The sequence below is a fragment of the Poecilia formosa genome, unplaced genomic scaffold, assembly GCF_000485575.1.
Source record: "Poecilia formosa unplaced genomic scaffold, Poecilia_formosa-5.1.2 Scaffold278, whole genome shotgun sequence".
NCBI lineage: Eukaryota > Metazoa > Chordata > Actinopteri > Cyprinodontiformes > Poeciliidae > Poecilia > Poecilia formosa.
In genome coordinates this window covers 316,616-327,770 of record NW_006800217.1, presented here as the reverse complement: position 1 = coordinate 327,770, position 11,155 = coordinate 316,616, and the positions used below count along the sequence as shown (strand labels likewise).

At 39.5% G+C, this 11,155-nt stretch overlaps 1 protein-coding gene and 1 long non-coding RNA gene across 2 annotated transcripts in view; one reads left to right on the top strand and one right to left on the bottom strand.

Annotated features, from left to right (window-relative positions):
• klhdc8b (kelch domain containing 8B) overlaps positions 1 to 11,155 on the bottom strand; it is a 180,862-nt gene that overhangs the window by 147,292 nt on the left and 22,415 nt on the right. The window contains exon 2 of the mRNA XM_016681362.1: positions 2,410 to 3,686. Within this exon, the coding sequence (XP_016536848.1) occupies positions 2,410 to 2,800 (391 nt within the window). The 5' untranslated portion in view covers positions 2,801 to 3,686. The remainder of the gene's footprint in view (positions 1 to 2,409; positions 3,687 to 11,155) is intronic.
• Positions 8,138 to 10,154, top strand: LOC107838557 (uncharacterized). The gene is made up of 3 exons (XR_001664640.1): positions 8,138 to 8,148; positions 8,806 to 8,811; positions 10,014 to 10,154. It is a non-coding gene; the product is annotated as an uncharacterized LOC107838557 (long non-coding RNA).

The following is an 11,155-nucleotide window of genomic DNA, read 5'->3' as shown; positions in this document are numbered from 1 at the left end:
GGATCTGTTTGAGCCACTGCTCCAGTTTGGGTTTTACGGCCCCGAGGGCCCCGATGACCACAGGCACCACTGTGGTCTTCACCTTCCAGGCCTTCTCCAGTTCCTCTCTGAGGCCCTGGTATTTCTCCAGTTTCTCATGCTCCTTTTTCCGGATGTTGTGGTCACTTGGTATTGCTACATCCACCACAACGGCTTTCCTCTGTTCTTTATCCAGATATATATATATATATATATATGTATATATGTATGTGTGTGTGTGTGTGTGTGTGTGTGCGTGCGTGCGTTTGTTTTTCTTCTAGAAATATTGCAGCTAAAATTATTTCTGACCTTTTTATGAAAGAAGCCATCAAATCAAATAAATTTACGTTGATTACGCTGATTTGGAGAGTATTATTTTCGGAAACTACCATATCTTATGCACTTAACAGAAGTTTTCATATTCTACAAAAATCCAGGTTGTGAACAGGAAGAGTTTTATGAATCAGCATACACCTTTTAGCCCCTTAAAACCAGCAAACACCTGGGAAATGTGAATTAAGCCCCAGTATGTTTATTCAGTCAAGGCAGACTGCATGCTGATCAACTCTTCCACATGAAAATTCCTCTGCGACATTCAAGAAAGCCTCGACACAAACAGAGATATATTAGCTGACATATCCACCAATTTCCTCAGGTTTAACTATTGACCACCTGACAATCCAGACGCCTGCCTCAGACCTGGTGCTGTGTGCTCCGAGGAAAACGCTTTGTCACTTCTTATGAGCAGGATGAAATCTCAGCGACTCTCCACACCAACCACTTAGGAGTGACTCCCACTAAAAAGACACTTCAACCCCTAGAAGCCCTGATGGGACGTCTTCCAAATGTATCGACTTATTTAGCTCATTTTAGCGTGTCACAGATTTGGGTTCGTCGGTGCTACTGTGCCAAAACTGTTGGATTCTCCACTTCAACTCTTAATTAGTCAACTTGAGGCAATTTGTAGTTATTAATGGATTGAATCCACAGATAAATGCAGATAAACATGAACTCATTGCAGCAGCATAGCAACTGTGATAAAAGTGCCTTGCAAACATTTTTCATTTTTTTTAAACAAACGTCACTGCTTTTAATCTTATTAGGCAACTGGTTACATTTTTGGAGGGGAGGGGGGGGCGCATGGGTATCGAGGTAGAAAAGGGGGTGAGCACAAATGAATGTGATGTTGATTCATTATATAAAATCTCAACAAAATTCACTGAGGTTTGTGGATGTAGCATTACAACATGTAAATCAGTTCAAGGTGTTAATACTTTTGCAAGGCACTGCAGTACCACTCACTAATGTGCTGGATGGTTTGCTTAAATTTAAGTGAATTACTTCTCTAGCCAAAGCCCAAAGGATTATCAAACAGAACTCAAACATTAATCAGTTAGCAGCAAACACGAGGGAGCATTTGCACAAAAGCCAAATGTGGATTCAATGTGAATAAACATTTGAAAGACAAAGCTTGAGCGATAACACAACAAGTTTCTATATGTGGGAACAAAGAGTTTAATGTTACGGGTTGTATCATTAAATCATTATGCCTGGTTCACATGGCAAGACTTTAAAATTGTCATTTGATTTCAGAACCTGAGAGACCCCACACATGACATTTAAAAATCTTGGATATATTTTTCCATTTTAGTCATACGGTGTGGTGTCAACTCAAACAGCAAAGACAACACACCACAAAACAAACCAGTTTCATTTGCTAACATTCAGATGTCAGATGGAAAATCTCCCAAAACCTCGAGACCAAACGCGAGTTCGGAGTAAACAAACATGGCTGACTGGGAAGAGGCAATAGCGATAAATGGCTTGTGGATTATATTTAAAAGAGAAAAAACAATACAAAGACGTCTCCGAAATTCACCAAACTTTCTGGTGTGTCATGCCAGATGTTTTGTCTTATTTATTTAGAATTCCCCTCCATGTTTCTGCCACCTCGCTTTATAATTGGCTACATGTTAGACTCAACAAGTTGTGTTATTGTTTGTCCCTGGGAGGACACCATACATACTGCGATATCGGACCAAGACAATCCAACATGTTGAATATCTTATTGTAGATCTTGATTTTAGATCAGAGCGGTCCCGACATCTTTCAGAGCGGATAAGATCACTCCTAACACACCACACACAGCAGGAAAACATCTTAAGATTATCTTAAGTTCCCTCCCAATAATCGGGTGTCAAGGCAGTTCTAAGATTTCCAAAGCTATCATTCACTTATTACTCTTTCAAAAATACAACAATACTATGATTTTAAAAGTCAGCAGACTTTTATTCAAAGTTAACATCTCGAAAATCATAAAAGCAACTCCTACAACTTCTCAGAAGAGAGCAGCTGCATTTAACGTCTCAAACACTGATTCCACCGCCTTACCTCTCTCCACGGCGGTGACTCCCATGGAAGGCTGACCTAGACTGGCCTTCGTCTCCCACTTGCCCTCGTCTGGGTGGTACATTTCCACAGAGGCCAGCGGGGTCTGTTGCTGGTTCATTCCTCCGAGCACCATCACCTGTCCCCCAAGAGCCACGGCCGAAGCCCCCGCCCGCGCAGTGGGGAGCGGGGGCAGCTGGCTCCACGTCTGGCTCTCAACATCCAGAACTTCCACACTGTCCAGGGGTGTGCCGGTCTCGCTGCAGCCCCCAAGCACGTAGAGCAGGCCCTCGTGGTAGACAGGCGTGCAGTAGACACGGCGCTGCGACATGGGGGGGAAATGCTCCCAGTGCAGGGACTTGACAGGACTCACCGCCATCTCCTGTACAGGCATGTCTCCAGGGCCGAGAGGAGGGGACGCACCATCACACGCCAAGCTGGAGACGGAGAGCCGGATGGCGGAGAAGATGGGAGCAGAACGGGGCGAAGCGTCGCGCGGGGTACAGCAAGGTGGAACAAAGAATAAAAAGGAGAAACAAGTCGGAGAGCAGGCTTGTTTCTGTCTGTTTGACTGACCGGCTGAACTCCTGAGTCCACAGAGGGACAGAAACGTGAGGACGGCGAGGGGAGTGGTGTGGGGAGCAAGCAAAATAAAAGTTCCTCACTTCCAGATGTCACGAATCTTTCCCTCTTCAAATGTTTTATTCATCCAGCCGTTGATGTTTTGGAGCACGAAAGCCATCTGCCCTACTGTGTCTTCGGTTCCCTCCTCTCCCTCCTGGCGAGTTATTTTGAGTAAAATTGGCTTTAATGTGGTCCTTATGAAAAATAAAAGATGTGCTTGAGGAGGAAACCCAGAAGCTTGGACTAGAAAAAAACTCCAGAGTCTAAAGAACAAACAGCCCAAGGAGAGAAGTGACCATAAGATCAAGGAGTACTGACCTTTATTCGGGTGTCAATAATGGCAGAAACACTCTTCCAGGCGGCATTTCAGACCTTAAGGTAAAGGCAACATTTCAACTCCTCAGCATCGGCTCTGAATGTTTATTTACATCCAAACGATGGGGCCACAATTCGGGGAAAGAAATCCTTGATAGCTGAATGGAAGTCTTTTTTAAAAAAAAAAAGCTCTATGGGAGTTCAGTAAGTACAAGACGTCTTTTCATTTGAAAGGAGTTTGCATCACCTTTAATTAAAAGTAGAATTCCACCACTGTGACTTCTGAACTCCGTGCCTCGTCGCTTCCTGGTGGCTTTGGTGAGGATGAGACTTCCTGGAACCTGGAAGGAAAAAAAAATAAAAACTAAAAAAACAGTTCTCGATGAAAAAGACATAACATCAGAAGACAGATGTAAATATGGGCCTTTGCACAAACACAATTTGAATTTCTTATTTTCACATTTATTCCCCACAAACCTACCCTGTCAGTTCTTTATTTAACAAGAGGTTACATGAAAATAAAAAGGCTTTCCTGAGCTTCTCCTCGCTCTCTGGGTGAGTTGGAGGTTAAATGTTTCTTAATAGAACTGTCCTGCTTTGCATTTAAATCAGCTAAGCTCAGGTCAAATGTTTCAGGTGTCCTCCTGCTAATATCTTGTAATAAGAATATAATTGTCCCATTTCTCTGGACAGGCTTTGTGTCGCTGAACCAGGTTAGAAAGCTTCAGCGGTCACACATTTTTCCAGTTCTCTCTAAAATTTTTCCATGACACTGACTTTAGGGGCTTTGAAAAAAAATCCTTTCCAGTAGTTAAGCTTTTATGCCCCTAAGCCATTGTCCCACAGTTCTGTAAATGTCTCACAAAGTGTGCACTTTCTGGATGCTGACTTGGGAAAAAGCATCCACTTATTTGAGGAACTCTGCTTCTTCTGATGCTATGGAGCAAAAATAAGGTTTATTTTGTTTTTCCTTTCTGGTGATGATGAGAAGAATGTACATGTCACTTTTAAATTCTACAATTTTACAGTACAATAAATTGATCCAGTGTGTCCATTTCTATGAAAGCAGGTCTTTTCACAGTTTGCTGGTCTGATGTTAGACATCAGCAATGACCTTAGAAAGGCAGTTTTCTATAATAACCTTTTCAAACAACTTGAAGTCCACCAATCATCAGCTAAATCAATTATTCACAGTTGGAAAACACTGAAGATGTCTGCCAATTTTTCCAAGTGTGGCCATCTTACCAAATTCACCATTAAAAATCAGTGGTCAGCAAGAGAAAGATCTTTTATTAATTACTGGTTCCTGCCGCCACATTTATTAACACTCATTTGTTGGTACACTGAGGTTGGCCGGTACGCAAACTATTAGAAATCAAACATATATTAATAATATAGTCAGTGCCTAAATCTCCACCGGATTTTGATAAGCTACTGAACACTCAGCAGTGTGCACAGATGATTACTTCATCCCCGGGGGAAAGACCTTTTAACCTTCAAAACCAAGAAGATATAGAAAACTGGTAAACCTCTAATTATGTGGACAAAAAGACTTGATTTGTTTCCATTTTAATTCAACCACAAGAGTCAGTCCTACACACAATATTCATTGAAACTGCACAAACAACACAAAATGATATGTGTGTCTTTTTTTCCCCACAGCTTGCCGTTTCTTTCTCAGCATGGCTTATTGCTGCTGTCAGTTTTAGACTCTGAGTGAGCTGCTTCTGTGTGTAAATGCTAGCTAATGGGAAACAAAACAGAGCTGCAATTAAACTTAGCACATCTACCACTGTGTTGTGTTTGTATCACTCTCTGTCAGAGCAGGAGCTGAGAAATAAACACTCCCGACCGCTGATGTTATTTGACTAAAGAACAGAATATGGATTGGATGCCGTTCCACTGCAGACAAAAGCCACTTATTAGTGGGTGTCAGTGGGATTTGATCCACTCAGAGAGCAATCTTACTGGTAAATTCCTCTGCTGGATTCTGCCCTGAAAAGCTGCAGGGAGAAAAATTACTCAGATTCAAACAGAGCCCTTCACTACATTAAACACAACTCAGAATGCTGAGTTTGACTGCACAGGTGAGAATGTGTAATCGTGTCAGGGTTCAGCTCAGAAGTCCATTATTGAACACTTTTATAATCACATTCGGTCTTTTGGCAGCAACAGCATTAGCTGCGTTTCCATTACAAGTGTGCATAAAACTGTAGGAGAAAACCTCACATTTTTGCAATTGCGGTGTCCATAAAAAAAGGCAATTAAAATCACACATTGATACGTTTGTTAACATTTTAAGTCAGGGGTCCCCAAGCTATGGCCAGCGGGCTGGATCCGGCCTGCCTCCTCATTTGGTCCAGCCCCCTGAACAATACCAGAGAGCATTCAGTGTTTTTTTTTCATATATATGTGGATTTTTCTTCAACCACCAGGGGGGCTCTTGAGCAGATATGAAACTTAGTTTCCCTCAATGGAATATATACTAGTCAGTACCAGTCACCATTTCGCTCACGGTTTTTTTCCATTTGCATTCTGGGTAAAAATCTATCTACAAACGCGAATGTGTTTGTAGATGGTATGTTTTTCTAACCGTAGTAGTTAGAGGACTACAGAATGTAGTCCTCTAACTACTTTTCATTGTCGTCATCTTTGTGGTTTGTGTCAGTAGCAACATCTGGTTATTAATCACGTGACTCGTGTGTTTCGAAAAAAGTGTTTCACTTGCAGTTTTGCTAAATAAATCAATTTTGATAAAGAAAAACCCACATCATGCTAGCAGAAAAACCTTTTTGACAGCAATGACATTAATTCTTGTTTTTTAACAAAAAAACAAGTTTAAAAAAAAATAAAAAATTTGCTCAGTTTCTGCTGAGCAAATTTATTTTGAAAATGTCAAATTGTGCAGTTATATGGTCAATGGAAATGCAACTATTCTTTTTGTAATATAGGTGTTTGACTCAGTGTGTGTGTATGCGTGTGTGTGCGTGTGTGTGTGCAGTAGGACAGAGGAAAAGTGGTGCCATTCAAAGAAATAAAGCAACACAGTGAGGCTCCCTGCTCGGCTGCCCTCATTCTTTCTCGCAGTGTGTAGTATTACAACACATTCATAATTAATGACGGCCTCCTCCTCGTTTCAGTTATGTCCTGAGCCCGGTGGACACCCTGACCTTTGAAACGTGTTACGGTAAGTTTGTGTGTGGGTTTGCAAAAAGAAATTAAATGTTATGACTCTTATTTTCAGTCCAACTATGGGAAAATTAACCCGTGAAGCACAGACATGTACGTTTCTGTAACCACGGTGGAGTCTTGAAAACTAAAATAAACAAATGTACCTTTAAAAAAAAAAATCCTTCAGGCAAATTTAATAAAAGCCCTTTCCTAAATGGGAAATTAGATCCATCTGTTCAGCTCTTAACCTCTCCAAACGTTTCGAGAGGAAGAAATTAAATTGAGAGCAAATGGAAGCTGAAAAAGGGCGTCATACAAATGGTGAATTTGAGATTTGTTTATTTATTTTTGAATGAATAACCTAAAGTCTGAAGAAGACAGATGGATTGAAGGGTGCAGACTCAAAATTCTGGTTCAAGCTCCTGGGCTGAATTTACATTTTCTCCCTGTTCCTTTATTTCTCCTACAGTTACACGACTGTTTCTTATTGACCCACTTCTCTCAGTTAGCATTAGCTTTCTTTTCTTCTTCTCATCATTTCATCTAAAATACAAAGATGCGATTAAAATTTGATAGTTTACTAGTAGTGCTGTAGATATGTCTTGAATCATGATTAAGCATTGATAAAAAAAAAAGTGAACACAAAGTATCAGGAAGAAGAAAGCTAACCCAATCATCAAGTCATGTGAAATGTTGCAGAATTAGGATGTTTAGTTATGGCAAAAAAAATTCTAATCACATTTATTTCCTTATAATTTCCACGATCTTTTTAATTCCATGAGTTACAATGTAGTCTTGTTGTTATTCTACCTAAACAGTGTCCAATCTTATGATTTCCATCACAGACGTCCCAATGTTATGTGTGAAGGTGACTTTGAAAAATATTTGTTTGGAGTGCTAAAGAAACAATTAGCTAATGTGCTAACAGCGCATTATGGAAACCGTTAAGTAATTTAGGACTGTAAGTAAGTTAAGTAATTATTAATGTAACTAATCACTTTTGAAAATAATTAACTAGTGAAGTAACTCAGTTATTTTCTTGGAGGAGTAACCAGTATTTATTTTATTTAACCAATACTAGTGACCACATAACTTGCCTACAACTAAACAAAAAACCCATCAGATATAGAATACACTTCTGTTTATGAATGTGTGCCGTCTGTAAATGAACTATTGATCTCTACTGATCTTCTGCTGAAGAGCACAAAATAAGTTCAAACCTTTTCCTGTTTTGTTTTTTGGGGGGCGGGGGGTGTTATCTTCTTTTCATGCATCAGTTGTATCATTGTAAGCCCATTTCAGGAGTTTTCAGAGTCCCAGTTGTGGTTATACCTGAAGTCTCATCAGCACCAGCAGAGGTAGCAGAGGTTTTCAAGGGCTGCAATAATGATCTGACAACACTTTACCTAAAACATGCAGCTTTTCTGTTTTACAGGAATATCTGACTCAGGACGGTAACACTTTATTTGACAGGGTGTGCATAAGACTGACATGACACGGTCATAAACATGATATAGCACCTGTTATGATCATCAAGGAGTTTTTATGAATGTTTATGACTGTTGTCATGAAGTGTCATTCGGTAAATAATGACACTTTTAATGCAAAGTTGCTCAAAAAGTTGCATTGAAAGTCCATTAAAAGTGCCAACTTTGCATTGAAGTATAAAATATTTACAAAATAATTAGTGGCATGTTGGGCTGGTTCAACATAACTCCTCTGTTTAGAATGAATTTCCACATTCCCACTCAAAGGACTCTCTGGGGCAAAGTCTGTCTTTAAATCCTGGCTGATCGTTCTGCTGTTCAAACAAGCATTTGAACTCCTTAAACTACTACAAGCAAGGAACTGTTTCCACTGTTACTGGGACACGTGATGGTAGTTATTTATACTAATTTCCATATGTATTTATGGGTGGCGACAAGGCGGATCAGCAGCTGCGCTCTATTTCCCTCAAATTGGGGCGTATAAAGGAAAAGTGCGCAGCCTTGTGCGTGCACATGGGTTTATAAATCTCAATTTTTGCTGTGCACAGCACAACCACATGAGGCCCCTGGTTATTATAAAACAAAAGTGGAGTTATGAACTGCAGTTATTTTCACAGCTCTTTCAAAGTTTCTGGACTGCCTCAATTTCACTGTAAAAGTTCTAAAGGAGATGACTGACAGCATTTTTATTTGGATCTGCTCATTAAAAACAGAAATCTGTTCAGACATCTTTATTCTTCGAGAGATATTTTGTCATAAATAAAGGTTGCAGACAAAGGGAACGCAATCTGTCGTCTGAAAGCGCTGAGTGGAAACACTCAATACGGTGGCCATTACGGTTTCTGAATATGCAACACAGAAACAGATGGAATTAATTATGATAAAATAAGTGAAAAAGGCTGGAGAGATGGAATAGATGAGTCATCATCACCATGAGGAAAGGCTGGTGTTATGTATGATGGTGAGTTTCCATCAGCACCAGAACTGGACCTGATGGGACAGTTCTGAATTTTGGAAGAAGGGATCTGTAGAGAAGCTTAAAGCAATCAGTATCTTGCCTTAGTAGGCAAATTCTCTGAATGTCTTCAATTAGAAAAAAAAAAAAACATTAGCTTAATTCAGAAGTTAAAGATTCTGGCTAATTAGTCTGGGGCGGATGAAAAATGGATTTCTATCATCTTGAAACAACTCAGTTTCATTGGATTCAATTAAAGTAAAGTAATAATCATGTGATTAATATTGTTTGAATTTTTGCTCTGGGCCAGTCCTCCATCAAACAATTAGTCTGAATGAAAAATGTGTTTCACATGGATGACCTCCCATGATATTAAAACATCATCATGTCCATCACATTTATTCATCGTTAGCTTCTGTAGTGAAACAAGTCTTCTACTCCAATGAACAATGGAATAGAAATATGGAACTGTTTGAACCACTCCCACTGCAAATTCACAAAAAATGTTGTCTCAAGGCATATTGCTATATAAAAAAGTCAATTTTAGCTACATACATTCCAGTCAATCCAAGTTAACGAAGGAATAAATTCAGTTTATTATTGAAATTGGCTAAAAATGTTTCTAAAGAAACCCAAAAGATCACATCAAGTGATGGACTCAGACAATTTGCTCTTGCTGGACGACCATGTGTCGTTGACTTTGTAGCAATCCATCATACTGTGCAGCAGCAGTGGAGAGGAAAAAAACTCCCCTTTATTAGAAAGAAACCTCCAGCAGAGCCAGAACCTGATTATTCTCTCTTCACAAACATACCTGGAGTGTTGCCTTGATTCTTTCACGTATGTTTGAGAAATCATTTAATCTCCCGGGGCAACCATTCAACTGTGCAAAACGCCTGGGTGGACCAAGCTCCATCAAGTTGAGCTTCCGTGTTACAGAGCACCACTCATCCTGCGACTCCTCCACTCAGCTCCTTCAGACTAGCCAGCAACAATTAGCAAACACCTGGTGGAACTGCAGATCTGAGGAGCTCATTTTACAAGTCACTTCTTAGTAACAACATTGTTTAAGGGTTAATAGAGCAGCGATGCTGTGATGACTTCCTGAAGGCAGAGTTTCAGAAAGAGCAGGAGTTTCTTAAAGAGACAGAAGCCCACTTTCAAGGTGTTCAATTACAAAGTAGAAAAGTCATATTTGATATTTAGAGCTTCTTTTAACAACTGGAGTTAACATAGTTACTTGACTGTGTTATAAAACAGCACTATGTGTCTGGAAAATAGAGAACACTGCCCCTTTAACAGAAAATGCTCCTACAAAGATCCTCCTGCAAAATGAGAGGAACAGAGTTATCTGACAGCAATTCATGTGAAATAAATGGGTTTCTGCAAATTTTATGATTTGATGTTTTTGTTTGTTTATGTCTGTGTTCTAAATACGAAGAGTCCAAGAAAGCATAAATATGCGAAGCTGAAATATTAAAACAGGCTCCATCTGTGCTACTGTATGTATTTATTTTAGGAATCTAAATGAGCACTTTTATGACATAATACCAGTAGAATAAAAAGTACACATTGTTCCACCAAAGCTCAGCTGCTGCAGATTATTGTATTCTCTGGTAATCAGCTGTAAATGGTTTCATGTTAGAGCCAGCATGGCAGATGTGACTATGACCGATAGTCCCTCGGGTCTTCTGTCCCTACTAGCAACACATGCTGCCAGCCTAATATAGCCAGTCCTCACTGCAGCTAAAACCAGAGGAAACTGACTAGCAAAGGCAAAACTGAAGTATAAACAAAAAAAAAGAAAAGATGCTCAAATCTATCAAGATGGCATCGTGCCAAGAAAACAAGAATGTTGTATGGAAAGTGTTTGCATACACTTTGCAAACACTTGCAAAGTGTATGGGCTTTGTTTAAAGCACTCAATTTGCTTTAAATGGAGTCAACAACAAAAAATGCTGAGTCACTTTAATATATACTGTACAACTATAACACTGTCTATTATTGATTTAACAATAAAATCACTGCAAACTTTGTTAGATTATCACATCCACTTTATATCCTGCTGTGCAGAATCTAAATCAGTCCAAATTCAATTTAGATCAATCCAGTTTATTCTGAAAACTATCCATTCAGACTATCCAACTGTTAAATTATCGATGAATTCTTAAAATTAAATAATAATAATACTGAACAT